The sequence below is a fragment of the Equus przewalskii genome, chromosome 23 (genome assembly GCF_037783145.1).
Source record: "Equus przewalskii isolate Varuska chromosome 23, EquPr2, whole genome shotgun sequence".
Classification (NCBI taxonomy): Eukaryota; Metazoa; Chordata; class Mammalia; order Perissodactyla; family Equidae; genus Equus; species Equus przewalskii.
This window is the reverse complement of record NC_091853.1, coordinates 3,540,304-3,563,606: the sequence shown is the minus strand read 5'-3', so window position 1 is coordinate 3,563,606 and position 23,303 is coordinate 3,540,304. Positions and strand designations below refer to the sequence as shown.

Below are 23,303 nucleotides of genomic sequence, written 5' to 3'. Positions count from 1 at the left end.
TCCTGTTTTTCAGAAACATGGAATTGAATGAAAAATAATGATAGGAAGCTGTTCTGAAAAATATGAAGCATATTCCCATGTTTCAAGTTCTAAGAGACTCCTCACTGTTTTGCTCAGGACTCTGTCCTTCAAGATAGTTCAGGAGTGCTTGCAGAGCTAGATCAGCATCACATCTGATTTACTAACTGCTTACAAACGATAAAAACATGGATCACAGGCATCCATTTGAGAAGTACTACATGGGACAGTCATCACAGACAGTGCTGGGAATCAGATACTGTATGCATAGGATCGGGTAAGTGCTGATTTTTTCCAATATGGCTCAGTTTTGAAAAGCCCTTTTTCAAAAATAATCACCAATGTTTTATACCCTTTGGGGGTATAAAAATTACTTTTTTTCTTTTCCAATTGGCAAAACCGTGCCATAAAGTGAAAAAACAGTTCCTACCTGGCCCTCTCTAAGCTGGCTCCATGCTCCAGTGGGGCTCTGTGGTGGTCGGGCCAGTGCCAGCAGACTCCACAGGGTGTTGTCACTCTGAGCAGGAGCCAGCACCCCATGACTTCGGGGGACCTGAAATGGAAAAACAGAGTTGGGTTTAAAATCAGCCATATGCTGAATGCCTCTGCGATAGCTGTTAATGGCATTCATCTGATAAACATACATACAGCTCATTCAAAACCCTGAATGCTATCAATCTCTTACATGGCCATGATATGAGGACATTTTGAGGTAGTAAGTAAGAGATACTATAATTAAGATAGTACATTATGTGTACGGCTCTACTTAGGAGTACAACAACTTTATTTATAAAATACAGTATTGTCTACCCCATCCTCATGCCATCTCTATAAATTATGGCAGGCCACACCATCTAAATAAATTAATAATTGAGAAACTGAGGCATAAAGCAGCCGAATGACCTGCCCAAGGTCATCTAGTCACAGGGCCAGTGACAAGAACTCAGCCAGTAATCTGATGGAGGCAAATTCACCTCTTTATGATGAAAGAAAAAAAATCACTGAAAAGCTAGAAATGAGTTATGATGTATTTCCTAAAAGCCGAGGAAAAAATGCAGTTTTTAAAAACTAAATGAAATAAAAACATTTCAAAGTAATCTATTTTGACTTTGAAAAATGAAATTTTTGGAAATTTGCTATGAAGAATTATAATTTATAGGTGCCAAAAATTCTTTCAGAACAGTGGTTTTCAAATAGACGTTTGGGCAGCATAGGTGTCATGGGTGGCCAGAGGGGCAGGCAAGAGGGCCACCATTCCTCATCTCTCCTTACGTATTTTATGTTAGTGCCACTTTTACATATTCTATATTAGAACTTCCACAGGAGACTCTGATAAAAGAGCTCACAGCTGAAAAGAAAAAAAAGGAAAACCACTGTTTAAACATCTTTTAATATCCACCTTATATAGTTTATCTTAAACAGCAACTTGAAACTGAGAGTGATACCATTTGGTGCCTTGGAATAATGTTTCAGTCTTCAATTGCCAAGAAATATTGACAACTAAATAAATAAATTCTATCTGGGATTATGACTAACTAGCATCAGGTCCCCCTTCCTATTTGATCTCATTAAAATGTAGGTTATTTCTACAAAACAGTTCGATGGTTTGATCCCATTTTCCTAAAGAAATTAGGTATTGTAGATTCATCTTACAGTCAGCTGTTCACAAAAGATTCTGAAGAATCTTATATTTTGAAAAGAGAATAAAATGTTTACTAGACAATGCAGTAATTCAGAAATTCTACACTTGTTCAAATTTCTTGGTTTCTAAATCACATTAATATCTCCTTTGAATATCTTATACCTAGAAGATTTAAATGGGTGAGAAGACAATGGAAGTATCATTTATTGACATTATCATCTGTTACTGATATTCTACAGATATCACGGTATAATGGGAAAATGTTTTTATCTATGAGAATTGTACATTCTTCTACTGTTAATAAATTAAAATCTAGAATGTTAATTTTGGTGCTTTCTATACTGATAGATGATTTTAGTAGTAACATCTAGCATGAGAGAATTACCAAATAGTGTTCCTGTGACACGTGAGGCCAGAATAAAGTAAAAGTAGCACTATCAAGTGAACCCAAGGCATGTTACAATTAGACTTATTAAGGTCTCATATGAACGCTATGTTAAAAACATATGATACAGATGCTTCACCTTGTAGGTGAAGGGAGCAATGTAACATTGAGTGATAGCACTAAGGGCCTCTAATAATGGTCCATGTGGTCAGCCTCAGGAGCCCATTATGTTGTTTAACACAAAGTAAAGATAACATGTTTCTTAATTTCAAAACTGGCAAGGTGTCTACTCAACTTTAGCTTTTTAAAGATTATCACAAATAAACTGGTTACCAAATTAGATACTGTTTAATAAGAATGATATTTAACAGTTGGGAAAATAGCATCTTATTTCACAGAGACCATATAATCACCCTAAAGCTTTCTGATTCTTAAAAAACCCTACTTCAATTCAAATTGGTGAACTAAATATGAAAGGCTGAGTCTCAAAATATTTTTCTAATGTTCACAATGTACGTTTCTTTCCTGTTAATGCAGACAGTTTTATTTTACACTTAAATTCATTTTAACACTTGGTTCGTTACCTGCTAAATTTGAATAAAATATTTATATATGTAGGGACATTTTTTCTTCTTCTTATGTGTTTTTATGTTGCCTAGTTTTTTACTTTTGAAATAGTTTAGCTAGAGTTTTATATAAAGCACAAAATCATAGCAAAACGTCTTACCATCAAATGTCATGAGCGTAACTGAATCAAACTTTCTTTTTAGTTTTAAGTATTGGAAACGACTGCTTTATAGTAAAAAAAGTCAGAGGCATCTTTGCTTGATTGATATTCCCTCTATTAACATAACACTGAATTAAAAATCAGGTCCGAATTTATTCCAAACATCACACCTATATTACGTAACTTAAATCTATTTTACTTCACTATGATATTATATAATGTGCTTTTGTTACCATAGCACTTAGTGGAACAGATATTTATAAAGTGGAGTTTGTCCAGTTCTACCAATATACAAATTAATTCCAAGTAATTAAATCAGAGTTCTCAAAATAATTAATGCCCAAATCATCACTCCTTAGGTTGGCAACACAAAGTACATCAAAGCTTTATAATCTCATTAGTATTAGAACCCAGACACACTCTAGCTCCTAAATAAAAATTTATAGCACCTACTATAGTTACCTATAGTACAGGATAGGGAGTACCTATTTATTATCCATCTTGAAAGAATTAATTTGACAAATTATTTTACACTATATCTTTCATTAATTCTTTCAACAAATGTTTATTGAGCATCATCAGCTTTCTGACCATAAAAGAACTGGGCCATTAAAATACTCAATGAAAAGGAAAGTGGTACCAATTATTACTGTTTTATCAAAGTTTTATAGCATAAGCGTAGGAACATGAGAGTGTGGAGTACTTTTGCTGCCCTACATATCAGAAAGCTCATTATGTGTAGAAGAATAAGGAAGCAAATGCTGAAAAATGTCAAATAATTACAGAAGGGGATGACAGAGTCAGCATGCTAGTTATGGCCAAACAATACTCTAATTCTAAAATCTAGCACTGCTAGGTTTATATGGGAATAGGGACAGGTTAAATTTCAAAGCGAAAAAATGAAGAAGAGCTAGGAGCCAGAAGCATAGATATTATTTCAGAATGTAAGAAATTTCAACAGAAATGATCAAGTCAGGTTCTGAATTCACTAGGTTATTAGAAAGTAGTTCACTTATAAAATTAATAAATATTTGCTTCTCTCCAAATATATTACAAATAAAATAATGGATTATTTTATATTCATCTCTGCCAAATGCTGCTGCCAATCTGTCCCCCTAGCCGTGTGGTGATGAACACCACCATATGCAAGAAAGGCAGGGACAAGCTGCAAGCACATCAGCTCTCCTTTTGAAGAGGAAAAGGGAAGCATCTTATTACACAGTAGCAGTGTTAAAAACCAACTTTACCAGCTGCTTAAGGACACTTGACATTAATAACCTGAAGCATGAGGGTCCTGTGAAGAGCCCTCATGAGAAGACTGATCAGAAGTGGAAGGCTGTTGTTTGGCACGTGCAGCGAGCTCTTGCTGCCTCTGCTGCTCAGCCTTCTTAAGCCTCAGTTGTTGCAGGCGCTTACGGAGCAAAGCTATCTCAGGCCCCCTTAAAAATTCTGACATAAATAAGAAAAGAAAAGTGAAAAGACAGCAATGAAATAGAAAATAGTAAGAATTTGATTATACACTAAAGAGAGAAAGATATAAATAAAACACATGCCTGACAGAGGAATACTAAAAACAATTTACTCATAAAAAAGAAATTACTGATCATTAAGTTATGAGATAAACTATATACACTTACACACCCAAATGCTTCTGTTTAACTATGATGAATTAGACATATATGGTTCTCAAAGAATACTTAAATAATTAAACAGAATGAAAATAAAGTCTTCCATAAACAAAACATTTAAAAATGAACACTCTTTTTCTCATAACTTCATCTCTTTTTACAACAAAATGATACTACGAAAAGTTGAAAAATATCAGTCATCTCATCTAATCTATACACAAAAATCACTTTACCAATTTCCATCAAATAATAATTAAAATTCAACTAAAATTATGAAAAAGTTATGCATTTGGAAAAATTTGGAATTTATTAGTGGAGAGCACTTTAAAAAATGAAAGTTACATATTTTTCAGCTAAAATGTTCCTTTTTATGTTAGAATTGTCATTTACTTTTTCTTTAAGCTCAAAAATATTTACATAATCTTTAATATTTTCTTAAACTTCATCTGAAACAGTGGTCATAGACAAAAAGTAGAAACATAACATGAAATTCTGCAGAGATATATTGAGTGCCTACTATGTATGAGGCATTGTTTTACGCTCTGGGGAGAAATAAAACATTGAACAATATAGTCTCTACTTGTGTGGAAGTTTATGTTCTGAGGGGAAAACAGGTATCAGTGAACACACAACATACAAATATATGTAATATACATGTGTGTGTTTGTATGTGTCAAGTGAGGATAACTCATTAAGTAAAGTAGGCAGGGTAAGGTAACGGGGATAGAGATCGTGGGGGAGGGGGTTCTTTTATGTATGGTCATTAAGGAAGGCTTCTCTCATAAGATGACTTTTTAACAAAGACCTCAAGGACATGTGGGAGTAAACCACAAGGATATCTGGAGGAAGTGTGTTCCAGGTAGAGGGAAGAGCAAGAGCAAATGTGCAGAGGGAGAAGTGTATCTGGATGTGGGACACATATCACAGGTAAAGGCAGAAGAATTTGCTGATAGTTTGGATGTAGAGTGATCCCAAAGTTTTTGGCCTAGGTAACAGGAAAAATAGTTACCATTTATTGTGGTGGAGAAGGAGCAAGTAGTATTAGAGGGAAGAAAAGAACTAACAATTATCCAAGCGGAGAAACTGAGTAGGGACCGAAGATAACATTCACCAGTAAATTTGGATGTCACCAGTGATGTTACTTTATGCCACCCAGAAAGTAAGTGATGACAAAGAAGTCTAAGAACTGAACTCTGGAAGACTCCAATGTTTAAGAGGAAGAAAAGCTGTAGAAAGAGTAAGGAGAAGCCAGTGAGGAGGCTGAAGAACTAAGTGAGGTGAGTTCTGTAGGCTAAGTGACGAAACTGTGTCAAAAAGGATAGAGTTGTGTCAAATGCTGCTGACATAATGAAAAAGCCACTGACTGAAAACACTGAATCTTGCACCTTGGAAGATGTTGATGACCCTGACAAGAGCTGTTTCAATAAATCACAGAGGCCAAAGCCTGACTGGAACAGGTTCAAGAGAAAGGAGAGGTAATGAAATAGAGACAAAAAGCATTTATATACTCTTTCCAGAAGTCTTGCTGCTAATGGGGAACAGAGAAATCAGATGATGGATGGTGGGGGAATAGAGTGACGGGAGGTTTGTTTGTTTTGGTTTGGGAGATAATACATATGTTTGTATGAGGATGGACAATGTTCAATTGGCAGGAGGAAGAAAGACGATGCATGAAAAGAAGTGGGCAAATGCAGGAATGATGTCCTTGAGTAGATCAAAGGAGATGAGTTATAGTGGATAAGAGAAGGAACTGGTTTTAGATAGGTGCATAAAAACTTCATACACTATAACCAAAGGGGAGGCACAGTATCTGGGTAGAGATTCAATAGCGATAGATTTGATGCTGGCAGCACACAAAATTTCTCTCAATGACACTGGCAGCAAATTACACAAACTACCAAATAACTTTCAGCCTCTTGTACAGAGATCATAAGAGTACAAAATTCGGCTTATTCTTTCAGGAATCAATCATGCCCGAGATACTAACCTCTTGTTAACATACACACTATTTATAAAGAATTTTATTCCAGTAGCCAATCAGCAGCAAAGATTTAATAAGCAATTCAAGTTATCACCATAGTTTCTCCTCGCTAGTTCTTCCTAAAAAATTCTCCAGTACCAAGTAGAAGAGTATTCATTGACAAATAAACTGTGAGACTCAATGGCGTAGTGCCTTCTTTTAGGTGCATACATATACTTTATTTATTGTCACCAAAATAGTAATGCTTTTAGCAATATAAAGAATTATTATGCAGGTATAAAGTTTGTCATTTTATACTTCAAAAGAAATTACCATAAAGAGAGAGATTACATACACATGTCAAATTTTGCTAAGGAAACAGAAAAATCACAAAAAATCCACCCAACTTCATTGTTGTTTCAAAGTCTCTCTCTTGAGCTCCCAAATGTTTTTTAGGGATGTAAGAGTCTCCATCCTAGACCCACTAGGTGATGCAGCAAACAAATAGCATGCTTTAAGTATAAGCAGTGATGCTCTATAACTTTGAAAATCAAAGTTTAGTTATAACAATGTCTTGAGCCATTTATTTAATGCTTCCAGTGCTTTTTAAAGAAGAATTTGCTTACTTTTAAGACTGGTTGTAGGTAGCTTTTCCCCCCCCCTCGGTTAAAAAAAAAAAAAAATGAAGCTAGGAAAAGAAGTCACCACATAGCAAACTAGGAAAGACAAATAGTGAATTGAAAATTCCAACTAGACATACTAAACATATAGTTCTGCTAGCAGTTTGAAATATTAAAGGCAGGTAAGATACATATACATTACATCTTTTTTAAATGTATACACAGACACATATAATTTATAATGTGAATAAATGCTTGGAGAATTAGTTTCTTTTAACATAAGCCAAAATGAAAAGTGAATACAATGAATACCTTCTGTTGAATTTTTAAAACAACAACAACAAAAAATCCCTCAACAATGTGTCAGGAACTGCTAATGGGAAATCTGTACTTCCATCTCCCAAAACTGCTAACCCAATTCCTCTTGCTTTCTTTGAAAGACTCCAGACTGGTCTCCCTAATGACCTACCTTCCACTAAGAGTGGAGAACAATAAACTACAGTTGACTTAGCAAAGGTCCACTTGGTTCTAACCTCATGTTCTGCCTCTCCAAAACACAGAGTCTTTTATCCTGGACCCTAGCTTATTTTCATGACTTATGTGCTGGTACTTTATCTGCCTGCTGCCAATGTGTCCTCTACTCCCAACCTCCTCCTTGCCAGGGGATCCTTGGGCACTTTTTCTTCTAGAACTGGTCACTCCTTTACTGACTTCTAAGCTCCTCAGGTCTCTTCTTTAGTCTCCCCAAAGAAACCTAATATTTCTAATATTTCCACTTGTTTCTAACCTATAAATGGCCTACACCTAGTCTCACGGATCCCCTTTAAGGAAACTGTAATCTGGGTATTTGGGCTTTGAAACGTTTGCTTTGATATGCTGTACAACAGAGTTCTTACTTCCCTAGTCATTTCTCTACAGAGCTCAATTTAGCTATAAAGATATGAATAGACCTGAATAATTTGTAAATCTGAGCAGACAGTAATTTGTAAATACGAGTCCACACACAAACCATGTTATAAATGATTTAAAAACCTAAATTCTCATGATCTGAGTGGTCTATTTAATTAGAAAGACACAGATCCTTTAGGTGATTCACTTCTCAAGGTGAGCACTCAAAACAATTTTATATGTACTGATATCCCCATCCAATACTAAGAAACCACATTCTCTAATATATTCTTTTATTTAGATTAAAATGAAACCAAAGGAAAAAATTAAACTATCACCCACTGAAATGAATGCCTCATTTAATACCCTCTCATTATTACCATGGGGAAAAATTACAAAGAACACACGAAATGAAGACACTTCCAGGCTTAGTTTATGAAACAACTAAAAGTGATATCTAATAGGCATTACGGAGAAAAGAAAATATTTTACAGTTATTTTGAAATACTTTTAAAAATAAAATTATGAAGATTTCATTTTAACCTATATAGTCTCAACTCATAGTCACAGCTTTCTGGTTTTGAAATAAATAATCTTATTATCACATTTTTAAAAGCACAGTCTTTTGTTAAATATTCAAGAAAAGATCATGTATAAGAATCAGAATGTCTGATTAAATTCTGAGTTATGTACATAGAATACGGTTTCAAATGGTTTGACTATGTGAATTAAAATAAAATTCAAGAATACAAAGGTGAAGTCAAAGAAAAACAAAAAAAAAGGTGAAGTCAAAGAAAAACAAAAAAAACCTACCAACTGATTTCAAATTCTACTTGAATATATTTACCTTCCCTAATTCAGCTACAAAACCCAAAGCCGATTCTGTGGCCCCCTCTAGATACACTATTCTTCAGGTAATGCATTTCGTATAAGCACCTCACTTGTGGCTTCATTTTATTTTCTTCCTACTCATATTTCTGTTTGACCTGGTTCCATCATTTATAAATATAATTTTTTAAAAATACTTCTGTAAGTTACCTTAAAATATTTTTGGAACAAAGAAAAAGTATCTACTCAGTCCTATGAGGTCTGGATAGCCAAGGGCAAACAATGGATCCAAAACCAATAAATGACTGGACATCCAATCACAGCAGCTCCCGTGATGATATCTAAGATATCACCAAATTTTGGAAGCCCATCTGAAACATCCAGAATAAAGAAGTGGGGCTGAAACTATAAAGACTAAAATACATCTAAATGTAACCTACATGGCTTACATTAGTTTAAAGATAACAGTATCTTTAGAGACTGCATTGCTGGACGAAAAAAGAGGCTTATATAGAACAAGATAGCTAATCTCTCTGTCTTTATGAGAGCATAATCTAGTAAGAGAAAATAAGTCATAAACAAATCAATGAAAAATGAGCAAAACAATTACAAATTTTTATAAGTGCCTTTCAGGAAAAAAACAGGGCTATGTAAAAGAGAATTAAATTTTAAGGAGGGTAAGAAAGGAAGATGAACCTAGCTAGGGCAATTACGAAAGAACTCTCTTGGGTGACATTTGAGCTGAGACCCAAGAAAAACCAAGTTGGCTATATGATAAGCCAGGGGAAGAGCTTCTCAAGCGCAGAGAACAGTAAGTACAAAGGCTCAGAATTGGAAAGAAAGAGGCAGAAGAGAATTTGGCACATATAAAGAGGTGAAAAGAAACCAGTAAAGCTAGCTAGAGCGTAATGATTATCGGGGACTGACAAAGTGGTATGAAACGAGGCTAGAGAGGCAGGCAAGGACCAGGCCATGTTAGGTTCTTATAGGCCCAGAGTAAGGAGTTTGATTTTTCTTCTTTTGTGGATGTATTCCTAAACACAATTGGAAGTCTTCAAGGGTTTTAAACAGCAAAGTTATATGATCTGATTTAACATTTTGAAATAATACTCCTGGCGCTGCATGGAGAGTAAATTATAAGGGAACCAGAGCAGATGCAGGGAGATCAATTAGAGACAAGAAATGATTGTGAGATGGAAAGAAGCAGAATACAAAAGCTATGGGAACTGATACAATCACCAAGGGATAGAGCGTATGTAGAGAAGAGAGCATAGATTAAGGGGTTCTACTAAAATATATGCAAGTAAACAAAATGACAAAAATTAACAATTCTTACAGAAAACCAGCCAGAGTTGGTAATAAGAGTAAATAGGAAAAGTGGTGTTACAGATGCCAAGAAAGGAAAGTATTTCAAGAAAAGAGTGACAGACTATGTTAAATGCAACTGAGTAAAAAATCTAGTAACAGGGTGGGTGACGTCAGCGTCATGGCAGAGTGAGCTCACCTGGGACTCTCTCCCCTCCAAATTACAACCAAAAGGAGTAACCATATTCCAACAAAAAACCCTAATAGCACAGGAATCCTCAGAAACCCACAGCAGCCAAACAACGGAGGGTGGAGAGCCTGGAGCCCCCTCGGAGGAGCTGGAATGGGGTGAGAGAGAACTTCGCTCCCTCCCCTAAAGACTAGGATCGCCGCCGTGGGAGGCTCCGTGAGGGAAGGAGCAGGGGAGGGGCCACACGTGCGGGGGATCGTCCAGGACTCCCACAGGCCCAAGCAGCCCAGAAGGAAACCCTCTAACAGGGGAAAGCTTTTGCATCAGAGGACCCCAGCAAGCCAAGGCCCCAGGAAACCAGAGAGTGAGAGCTGACTGGAATCCAGGTCTGTGCGCGAGAGAAAGTGGCCCTCCTCCCCCAACCCATGCTGCGTGCCGGCCATCTCGGGTGAAGGCAGAGGGCTCAGAACGTGGGGCTTTCAACCCCCATCTAGTGGCAACAGGCTGTAACTGCAACCAAATAATAGCATTATGTGTAAAAACCGTTCCTCTACCATCCAGCAATTTACAGAAGCTCCAGAGCAGAAGGAAAACAATAAAAAGACAGAATTATGTCTTCAGGACTTGGAAATAGGTAAACTAAGCGATGAATTCAGAATAGCTATCATCAAAAGACTCAATGAGATAAAGGGAAGTATAGAGAAACAAGTCAACGAGTTCCAGAGTTACTTCACAAAAGATATTGAAACTATAAAGAAGAATCAATCAGAAATACTAGAGATGAAAAATACAATGGATCAAATAAAACAGAATATGGATTCCCTGAATGCCCACGTAGACACCATACAGGGGAAAATTAGCATAATCGAAGACAGACAGGTTGAATGGCTCCAGAGAGAGGAAGAAAGAGAACTAAGAATAAAAAAAACTGAAGAAAATCTCTGAGAAATAGCCGATTCATGAGAAAATGCAACTTAAGAATCATCGGTATTCCCTAGGGCATGGAAAAGGAAAATGGAGCAGAAAGTGTGCTCAACGAAATAATAGCATAGAACTTCCCAAATCTAGGGATTGAGAGAAATGTGTGTGGAGGAAGCTTTCAGATCTCCTACATTTGTCAATGTAAAAAGACCTACTGCAAGGCATATAGTAGTAAAAATGGCAGAAATGAAGGACAAAGAAAGAATACTCAGGGCAGCAAGGCAGAAGAGAATAACCTACAAAGGAACCCCTATCAGACTTTCAGTGGATTTCTCTAGAAAAACTTTACAAGCTAGGAGAGACTGGAATGACATATTTAAATCTTTAAAGGATAAAAATCTTCAGCCAAGAATACTCTATCCAGCAAGAATATCGTTCAGATATAAGGGAGAAATTAAATCTTTTCCAGACAAACAAAAGCTAAGGGACTTCACAGCCACAAGACACCCCGTACACGAAATCCTCAAGAAGGCCCTCATACCTGAAAAAAGAAAAAATGGGAGAAAGGGTCACAAAACACACAGTAGGGAGACAAATAGAATCAGAATAGGATAGCAAATATTCAACTATAGCATTAGGATAAAGGGAAGGAAATCACCAAAAACAAAGACAATCTTATCACTCTAACCACAACACAAGTTTGAATAAGAGATGAAAACAATAACTTAGGAGGGGAGAAGGAAAGGGACTGAATCAGCTTAGGCTAAGAAAATAAGAGGCCACCAGAAAATGGACTATGTTAGTGCACCAGATTCTGAATACAAAAACACAAACTTCAGGGTAGCCACTAAACTAAAAAACAGACACAACAAAACATAAACAAGGAAAAAGCTAAGACACCCAGCATAAGAAACTGCAGAAGTCAATGGGTAGGCTAAAACACACAGGACGAGCAACAAAGGAAATGCAGGAAAACTGGAAAACGAGCAACAGAATGACAGCATTAAGCCCTCATGCATCAATAATCACCCTCAATGCATACGGATTGAACTCTCCAACAAAAAGACACAGAGTGGCAAAACGGATTAAAGAACAAGATCCAACAATCTGTTGCCTCCAGGAAACACACCTCAGCTCCAAGGACAAACACAAGCTCAGGGTGAAGGGGTAGAAGACAATACGCCAAGCTAATAGCAAACAAAAGAAAGCGGGTGTCACAATACTTATATCGGATGAAATAGACTTCAAGATAAGGCAGGTAAAGAGAGACACAGAGTGCCAATATATAATGATCAAAGGGACACTTCATCAAGTAGAAATAACACTTATAAATATCTATGCACCCAACACAGGAGCACCAAAGTTCATAAAACAACTATTAACAAACCTAAAAGAAGATATCAAAAATAACACAACAACAGTAGGAGAGCTCAACATCCCAGTCAGATCAATGAACAGACAGAAAATCAACAAGGAAACAGTGGAGCTAAACGAAAAACTAAAACAACAGTTGGACTTAATAGACACATATAGAACCCTCCATCCAAAAACAGCAGAATAAACATTCCCCTCAAGCGAGCATGGAACATTCTCAAGGATAGACCATATGTTGGGAAACAAGGCAAGCCTCTACAAATTTAAAAAAATTGAAATAATAACAAGCATCTTCTCCTATCATAATGCTATAAAGCTAGAAATTAGTTACAAGAAAAAAGCTGAGAAAGGCACAAAGATGTGGAGACTAAACAATATGCTATTGAACAAGCAATGGATCATTGAAGAAATTAAAGAAGAAATCAAAAAATACCTGGAGACAAATGAAAATGATAACATGTCATACGAACTCATATGGGATACAGCAAAAGCTGTGTTAAGAGGGAAATTCATCGCAACACAGGCACATCTTAACAAACAAGAAAAATCCCAAATAAGCAATCTTAAACTACACCTAACTGAATCAGAGAAAGGACAACAAACAAAGCCCAAAGTCAGCAGAAGGAAAGAAATAATAAAAATCAGAGCAGAAATAAATGCTATTGAAACAAAAAAGGCAGTAGAAAGGATCAATGAAACAAAGAGCTGGTTCTTTGAGAAGATAAATAAAACTGACAAACCCCTAGACAGATTTACAAAGAAAAAACGAGAGAAAGCTCAAATAAACAAAATCAATCATGAAAGAGGAGAAATAACCACAGACTCTGCAGAAATACAATGGATTATAAGAGAATACTATGAAAAACTATATGCCAACAAAATGGATAACCTAGAGGAAATGGATAAATTCTTGGACTCCTACAATCTCCCAAAGCTAAGTCAAGAAGAAGCAGACAATTTGAACAGACCAATCACAAGGAAAGAGTTTGAAACAGCAATCTAAAGCATACCAAAGAATAAAACCCCAGGACCAGAAGACTTTCCTGGGGAATTCTACCAAACTTTCAGAGAGGATTTAATATCTATCCTTTTCAAGCTATTCCAAAAAATTAGGAAGGATGGAACACTTCCTAACACATTCTATGAGGCCAACATCACACTGATACCAAAACCTGACAAGTACAGCATGAAAAAGGACAACTACAGTCCAATATTGCTGATGAACACAGATGCAAAAATTCTCAACAAAATTTTGGCAACCCAAATTCAGCTATTCATCAAAAGGATCATACATCATGATCAAGTGGGATTCATACCAGGGACACAGGGATGGTTCAACATCCACAAATCAATCAACATCATACACCACACCAACAAACTGAGGAGTAAAAACCACATGATCGTCTCAATAGATGCAGAGAAAGCATTAGACAAGATCCAACAGCCATTTATGATAAAAACTCTGAACAAAATGGGCATAGAAGGAAACTACCTCAACATAATAAAGCCCATATACGACAAACCCACAGCCAACATCATACTCAATGGGCAAAAACTGAACCCCATCCCCCTAAAAACAGGAATGAGACAAGGATGCCCTCTATCACCACTCTTATTTGACATAATACTGGAGGTTTTGGCCAGAGCAATTAGGCAAGAGAAAGGAATAAAAAGAATCCAAATAGGGAGGGAAGAAGTGAAACTCTCGCTGTTTGCAGACGACATGATCTTATATATAGAAAACCCCAAAGAATCCATTGGAAAACTTTTAGAAATAATCAACAACTACAGCAAAGTTGCAGGGTATAAAATCAATTTATATAAATCAGTAGCATTTCTATACTCTAATAACGAACTAACAGAAAAAGAACTCAAAAACACAGTACCTTTTACAATCGCAACAAAAAGAATAAAATACCTCAGGGTAAATTTAACTAAGGAAGTGAAAGACCTATACAACGAAAACTACAAGGGTTTTCTGAAAAAAATGGATGATGATATAAAGAGATGGAAAGACATTCCATGTACATGGATTGGAAGAATAAACATAGTTATAATGTCCATTCTACCTAAAGCAATCTACAGATTCAACGCTACCCCAATCAGAATCCCAACGACATTCTTTACAGAAATAGAGCAAAGAATCCTAAAATTCATATGGGGCAACAAAAGACCCCGAATTGCTAAAGCAATCCTGAGTAAGAAGAACAAAGCTGGAGGCATCACAATCCCTGACTTCAAAACATACTACAAAGCTACAGTAATCAAAACAACATGGTACGGGTACAAAAACAGGTGCACAGATCAGTGGACCAGAATTGAAAGCCCAAAAATAAAACCACACATCTATGGACAGCTAATCTTCAACAAAAGAGCTGAGGGCATACAATGGAGAAAAGAAAGTCTTTTCAACAAACGGTGCTGGGAAAACTGGAAAGCCACATGTAAAAGAGGGAAAATTGACTATTCTTTTTCACCATTCACAAAAATAAACTCAAAATGAATCAAAGACCTAAAGGTAAGACCTGAAACCATAAGGCTTCTAGAAGAAAATGTAGGCAGTACACTCTTTCACACCAGTATTAAAAGGATCTTTCCGGACACCATGTCTTCTCAGACAAAGGAAACCATAGAAAGAATAAACAAATGGGACTTCATCAGACTAAAGAGCTTCTTCAAGGCAAAGGAAAACGATTGAAACAAAAAAACAACCCACTAACTGGGAAAAAAATATTTGCAAGTCATACATCTGACAAAGGGTTAATATCCATAATATATAAAGAACTCACACAACTCAACAACAAAAACTCAAAAAACTCAATCAAAAAATGGGCAGGAGACATGAACAGACATTTCTCCAAAGAAGACATACGGATGGCCAATAGATACATGAAAAGATGTTCATCATCACTGATCATCAGGGAAATGCAAATCAAAGCTACACTAAGATATCACCTTACACCCTTTACAATGACAAAAATAACCAAAACAAATAGTAACAAACGTTGGAGAGGTTGTAGAGAAAAAGGAACCCTCATACACTGCTGGTGGGAATGCAAACTGGTACAGCCACTATGGAAAACAGTAGGGAGATTCCTCAAAAAATTAAAAATAGAAATACCATACGACCCAGCCATCCCACTACTGGCTATCTATCCAAAGATCTTGAAATCAGCAATTCCAAAAGTCCCATGCACCCCAATGTTCATTGCAGCATTATTTACAATAGCAAAGATGTAGAAGCAACCTAAGTGCCCATCAACTGATGATTGGATAAAGAAGATATGGTATATATACACAATGGAATACTAGTCAGCCATTAAAAGGAATAAAATCGTCCCATTTGCAACACCATGGATGGACCCTGGGGGAATTACGTTAAGTGAAATAAGCCAGATAGAGAAGGACAATCTCTGTATGACTCCACTCATATGAGGAATTTAAAAATGTAGACAAAGAAAACAGATTAGCGGCTACCAGGGGAAAGGTGGGGTTGGGGGTGAGCACAAAGGGTGAAGGGGTGCACCTACGACACGACTGACAAACAATTATGTACAAATGAAATTTCACAAGATTGTAAACTATCATTAACTCAATAAAAACCAACTTGAAAAAAAATCTAGTAAGATACAAACACAACAGTATACTTTAAATATGGCAAAATGGAAGTCACTGGTGACTCTGACCAAAAGTTTCAGTGGAAAAAGAAGTTGAAAGGCCTATTAGAATTGGTTGATAAGCAAAGAAAAGATAAGAAAATGGAGATAGTATGTGTGTGCAACTCTTTTGAAGACTGTGATTATAAAAGGAGCAAAGATGTAAGGCTGGAGGGGAATGTGGGATAATTAAGAGAGGATTTTTAAGACAGGAGAAATAGAGCATGTTTGAGGCCAAAAGGAACAATTCAAAAGAAAAGGTAATAATGAAGACACAGGAGAAGGAACAAAGTCCTTGAGAAGCTGGAAAGGGATGGGAACTACACTGGCTAGCCTTTGATAGGAGCAGACACATTTCTTCCCAAAACGTGTCTGCCTCTATCAGAGACAATATGAGTACAGATGCTAGACAGTGGGGAGATCCAAAAGTAGAAAAGGGAGTGCTTTTTTTCCCCACCACTGTGACTGAGAGGTGGTTATCCGCCGGGAGTGAGATGAGGGCAAAGGGGAGTGGTAAAAGTCTGAGAGACATGAAGGAGTGAAATAGACATTTTGTCTAGCTGTTGAGCAACAGTTTTGAAAGACTGCTCTGACACAGAGCATTGAGCACCCACTGAAATTTGTGGTCTTTCTTCACTATCATTCAGTGACTCAGTTGCAGACTAAGAAAAGGGAAATAATTAGGTTCAATCAGAGATGGAGTTTTGTCAGGCAAGTTTTCACATTTCCATTGTTCCTTTCCTTCACTCCAACAAAAGAGACAGAGGAAATGCAAGGAACATGAAGAAAAGGCATAAACATTTACATAAAAAGGTATCTACAGCAAGGCAAGAAGCAGACTTTTTCATTTTCTCTATCTCTATGCAAGGCAAAAATAGGAATCATGGCTCTAAGATGACACTCTCACTTATACATGGACAATTCCCACTATCCACAAACTATTCTGGATTTAAAAGTGCATAAGAGATTGCGGGGAAAAACAAAACAAAAAGCATTAAGTCCTTATTGTTAAATTGCTGAATGGTCTCTAAGATAATGAAAAGCCTGTTGTCAAAACAATCACAGACACAGTCTTTAGATGTTGCATCTAATATCAAATCATTTTCCTCAATAACGGTACTATCCTAGTAGCATGGAAATATTCTGATTTTCCATAGTTTAGCCAACAAAATTCTTTTAATAATCTACCAGTTAAAAATATTTCCTTACATTCTTTGAAAAATCTACAGGCAAAGGTGCCAAGTAATGTTCAATGACTACATGATCAACACAAAAATGGTCTTTTTCTATTTCAATGATTCAAATGACTGTAGTACTTAATACTTACATTAAATATTAAAAGAGATTTAGCAATTCTGAAATCTAGTATTAAAAAGTATTAAATATCTATAACAAAAAAGAAACATGAAACTCCAAACCTAGCGCTTCCCACAGAAGTGCGTTTGTGACATAACTGCAATTAATGAAGATGCAGTGGGACATGGAAATGAGCCGGGGAATCTTCCTGCTAAGTTTTCCTGATAACTTATAATCCATCAAAATCTTCACGAATATTTCCAAGAATGCTATCACTTTAAAAGTTCTTGTTTTTACCTATTTTATCTGCTTTGAAAAGCAAACATTTTTAAAATTCTGTCCCTACTTCGCAAACCCTCCAAAATGCTTTATTTTTCCATAAGTTGAAATACTATGTCGATTAGTGTGGAAAATCTGATTTTATGGCTCAGTTTTAGCTTATTATTATAGATAAACTGTACACAAGTGTTAATAGTTACACAGCTGGCTTCTATTCCCATAGAAACTGAAAATGAATTACCAAAAATGAGTATACTGATAACTGACTGCTCAATTTAAAACACCCCATATTGGCTGATCTGGTACCAGATTCCAGAGAAGCAAGAATAAAGTGACAGCTTGGCAGTGAAGCTGTTAGGAATTTTTTATAGGTTTTAGCTTAGGCCTGCCAGCTGTATCTCTAGTTGCTAATATTTTTGTTTATATGTCAAGTAAAATGCTTCCTTAGAAGAACCAAAGAAAACTATGAACAAACGTCTTTCTGGTTATTATAATTACATGTATACAGCTCAAGAGTCAAGTATACTACAGACATATTTGCTGAAAATTACTGTTATAAATACTAGTACATTCATAGTTGAGGGGGGAGTTGAACGTGAGGAATTATAATATTGAGAGGAAAATAGTATTTTAACAGAATTTAGGAGTTGATTTTTTTCACTAACAAAGTACCAAGAAGACAAGGATTTGTTAAAACAAAAGACAATTCTTTTATGTAAATATAGGATAAATTATTCTTTTGGTAAATTTTATATGTTGCTGACAAAAGATCATATCAAATGCACCATACAGAATATATTTAAAGTATTTCATGATTTGAGGAAAAAGAATAAAAAATATAAATACAACAGAACTAATAATAATTAAGGCTATATTTTCACTATCACTTTAATACAGACTTAAAACCAAATAAATCTAGAAAGATATTTTGGTCCACAATGGTCCACAAAAATAATTTCTAAGTCAAGTGCATTAAAGTATGTCAAAACACTACATACTAGTACTTCTATTTTTTAAACAACTGTCTTACATAAATTGAAGATTCCTGCTATTTGTTAAAATTCATGCAAGTTAGGCACACTTGATTTTTGTGTTTAAGTTACATGGTCACATATTACATGTCATTTTGATCATTTATTCCAGCAAGAACAAGTTGATGTGATTTAGTATCTTTCAAAACAGCCCATAAAGTTGTTTTCATTATCAGAAATCATCAGATGTACCACAGCCTATTTAAAGAGTAACGTCCTCACCAGACTGATGATGTGTATGGTGTCCAGATGCCTCAGCAGACTGCCTTTGCTCACTGTCTGGAGAAGACAGCAAAGAAGTAGAATGAGGGCTTTCTGTAGAAGATGAGGTCGAATGAGCCTGAGCTGACACTGCAGACGAGGCAGAAGGCTGAAGAAACTGTTCAGCTGGAGTATCTACTTCCATAGCGGTTTCACCCGCTTCCAAATCAGTACTTGAGGGAACCGTGGGAAGAGTTGAAACATCTGACTGACTTGTTCCACCTTCAAAAAGCACATGTTAATGCATAATGCAAATTCAAATACTAACTGTTTTCCAAAACTAACTACTCTAAAGAGATATGTTCAGGAAATACATGTGCACTTGCATGTGCACACACACAGAGAAATATACAATTTCAGGATATCAAAAGCACCACTGGTAGTTTGGTCCATTTGACCAAAGAGGCTAATCAGGAGGGATAAAAATCTATCTACAGCATATTCTTGTTAAAATAATCTTTCAAGCAAAATGCTCAACATGGTAGCTTCATTAAGACAAAGCTAAATAACAGCTTGTGAGATGCCTATAAATAATGTCTATTCCTTTAAATTTGAAGATGAGTCTGACTTAACAGCTGGATAATAGGATAATGGATTTATATTGATATATTTCCACTCTATAACATAATGTCCTTGGAAAAATATTTAATAAAAATTTTACTGGCACAAGTAAAGCTATAAACAGGCTAGAACAGAATTAAGTTCCTGATTCCTATTTCATTTGCAGGAACGTTTTAACCACTAAACTAACATAACACAGTCATGATTTAAAAAAGGCTTGAGCATCTACTATGTGCTCTGCTAGGCTTTGTGCTATCTGTAAAGGAATAATTGAGAATACTCAACAAACAGTAAAAATTTCCCTGATTTTCCTTCCAATCTAGATTTTATTAAAAGAAAAATGGAATGGACTAATCAAGTTCATGTTTTATAAGATACAACTACCATGCACACTCTGATTTCATTCTTCAGAAGGCACAGCCCTGGGCTTGTGCACAGTCACCCTGGGATGACACTGGGTTTCAGTGTTGCCTTTGAGTGCATCCATCTCTGCTATTTCTCTTAATCGGCCTACTTCTGCTGATAGCACATCCAGCTATTAGCCTCCACTAATTGCCAGCTGATTTCTGTACTGTTTTCGACAATGCCCTCATATATTGTGAACGTCATAAGATGATTCACCTGGAAAATAATACCCATCGTCCTATGTGGACTCTTTCAACTTTCCTGTTCACCGCTTTGTGAAAAGATAAGTGTAATTCTACAGATACCACTAGGATGAAGGATATGAATGGTCTGCAATGAATATATAAAACATTTATGTGAAGATATCTTAGTTCCTGAGAAATGAGGAGAATATTACTATTTGGTATTGAGTTATTTCATTAAAATATTTAAGAATTCACCTGAGGGTACTATATCCAATATCTCTAGTATTCCTAAAGTAAATCTAAATAAAATAATGTCTATTTAGTTTATTGAAAAAAAAAGATGCAACTACCATGGAATATGAAGTTTTTTATTTTAATCACTATGATTTAAATATTTTAGTTTAAATTTAAGCATGAATTTAATAACTCTTAAGCAAATCCACAGTCCAAGGAATTTTTTTTAAATGTTATTGATACACAGGAGTTAAGAAGAACCATTTATAGACTAAATTCAAGAGAATTTTTATTTGGGGATTTAAAACATTTAGGAGTTAACTTTCATACTCCTCATTTCTGATGGATAAGTAACTTGCCAAAGACTACAAAGCTGGAAAGTAGTGAATCAAGGTATGAAAACAGGTCAGCTGAAACAGTGATTAATAACCAACATATGTACACAAGTTAACTAAAGGAGAAATTATTCAATTATATAAAACTTTGTAGATAAGTTTTATATTTCTACTCCCAACGTGCACAGAAAAACAACTTTAAGTGAGGACTATCAGACTTTCTGATTTTTTTTGAGAAAAGCAAAAATAAGGGCTAGGTCTACTGAAACCTGAAGGGACAAATTATACCCAATACTCTTTGTCCTCTACAGCTTTACACCTTCACAGCTTCACACAATGCAAGAAGAACCTTATGATGACTGGAGATATAAAATACGGTATAGATTAGATGATATAAATACAAATGACTTCAATAAATAATTTGCCACCTTTCTGATGACTTAGTTAATAAGAAAAATTACCTCTGGGTCGAGATCTTCCTCGTCCTCTATTGCTTTGCGCAACTTCACTCGCTTCTTCAAACCATCTCGATAACATGTCAGACATTCTCTGCATCAATGACACATTGGGACTTTGTTCTCCTATGACAACACAGGTCTTATCAGCAAATTTAGTAATCAGTTAGGATCTTTCATTAATGCAAAAATCTAGGTTTGAAGGCCTTTAAAATGAAAGCAATTTAAAAAAAAGAATGAAATGGCCTAAATAAATTATGTGACCCTATATAAATCTTTTAGAGCTATCATCATACTTCATAGTAAACGTTCACATGAGTAACTCTCCATCTGTATTTTGAGCTCCTCGGGAACAGGACTTACATCTTCTACATCTTTGTCTATTCTTAGGTACCTCTGCACCTGCCTATTCCAACCCACATCTGTGGTTCCAAGAGTACCCAGCTAGGAAGGACTCATGAACTGTAAGCTGAACAGATTAAAAGAAAGGTTTGCCCTCTCAATTAAATTTCCTTAAACTGAATTTATTTTCATCATTTATTGTAAGCAAATCCCATATATTTGAAATTAACTGAAACCAGAAAATGTTCTTGTCTCTCCTCCCTCATCCTCCTTCAAATAGACGAGAGTTTTCTCTTACAGGAATTTTCAAATTAAGTATGACATCAAATTAAAATTGTGAAAATTCTATTCTACAATCATATAATTTAAAATGGAAATAATTTGCTATTGAATTTTCTGTGAAAATAGATTTTATACTTTATTGCCTTTATATAACATAGCTTTATATTTAAATATATACTGTAAATAATATCAAGGATAATATATTGGGGAACATGCTTTTGATCTTAAAAGATTTCACAAGTCATTAGAATAAGATTTTGGCTACAGATCCATTTCTTTCTTTCTTTTTTTTTTTTTGAGGAAGATTAGCCCTGAGCTAATTACTGCCAATCCTCCTCATTTTGCTGAGGAAGACTGGCCCTGAGCTAACATCCATGCCCATCTTCCTCTACTTTATACATGGAACACCTGTCACAGCATGGCTTTTGCCAAGCGGTGCCATGTCCGCACCCGGGATCCGAACCAGGGAACCCCAGGCCACCAAGCAGCGGAAAGTGCAAACTTAACCGCTGCGCCACCAGGCTGGCCCCTACAGATCCATTTCTTAAAAGATACACAGGTTAATTCTATTTTAAAGTGTGCCATCTTAAAGCTCCCAAAGTAGTTTCTTACTCTTGTCAAAGGCATTTGATAGAAGGAAGAAAAAATTTATGTGCTATTATAAAACTCTTGGGTTGGAAACTCCAAGTTTTCATTTCTCTTGATATCTAACAGAAAGGCAAAAATTAAAAGTTTGATAATACCAATGTTTTATGGGACAAGAGGCATTCTTCCACTTTTAGTGAGAATGTAAAGCAGTGCATTCTTTTTGGAGGATAATTTGATAACTATCAAAACTAAAATGCACTTATCCAGTGACCCAACCATTCCATTTTTAGGAATTTATCCTACGATACACTTCCACAAGTATGCTAAGATATATGTACAAGGATGTTTGTTGCAGCATCACTTATAATAGTGAAAAAGCTGGAAACAAGTTAAAATATTGATTTTTAAATATCATATTAAGAAAAAGCTGACCAAAGTATAGTTACCATCTCGTTCTCGTTCGCTCTCAGGCCTTGCTCGGGGTCCAGTATCTGACCAATCACCACGAAGCCTCAAACGCTTAACTGGAGGCTGTCGCAACTGAAAGATGAGGAGAAGACTCACTGTCTCAGAGAACACTTTAAGTCTAAGCGATCTTTTCCATCTCTTTTCTTCTTTATTGAATATGCAAGTGAGATGCTGGATCAAAATATGAAAGACACTGAAGAAACATGCAAGCTGTTTCCTCAGTCTTTTATAGCATTCATAATGACGATAAATATCCATTGATGTTGACAATCTATACTTAATGTCTTCAACCTAAAGAGTCTGAATGCAACTTCGAAATCATGTACATGTGGTTTTCAATCCCACGTGTATCATTTTACAACTGACAACAGGAAAGTTATTTAACCACACTGAACCTAAGTTTTCTATTATGATAATAAATATAGTCTAGGCAAAGTAC

General features: G+C 35.8%; 1 protein-coding gene across 28 annotated transcripts in view; it reads right to left on the bottom strand.

The window, feature by feature from the left end:
- Positions 1 to 23,303, bottom strand: part of DCAF6 (DDB1 and CUL4 associated factor 6) — a 146,837-nt gene that overhangs the window by 56,270 nt on the left and 67,264 nt on the right. For 14 of the 28 annotated variants that reach the window (XR_011532195.1, XR_011532194.1, XM_070591512.1 and 11 more), the window contains exons 8-11: positions 22,843 to 22,936; positions 21,191 to 21,310; positions 18,971 to 19,231; positions 4,051 to 4,221 (exon numbers count right to left, since the gene is read on the bottom strand). Coding sequence is in view for 26 of the 28 variants with exons in the window: in XM_070591512.1 (XP_070447613.1) it covers positions 4,051 to 4,221; positions 18,971 to 19,231; positions 21,191 to 21,310; positions 22,843 to 22,936 (646 nt within the window). In the remaining 2 variants the exon portion in view is untranslated. The remainder of the gene's footprint in view (positions 1 to 4,050; positions 4,222 to 18,970; positions 19,232 to 21,190; positions 21,311 to 22,842; positions 22,937 to 23,303) is intronic. The other 14 variants (XM_070591523.1, XM_070591521.1, XM_070591525.1 and 11 more) reach the window with 1 other exon arrangement.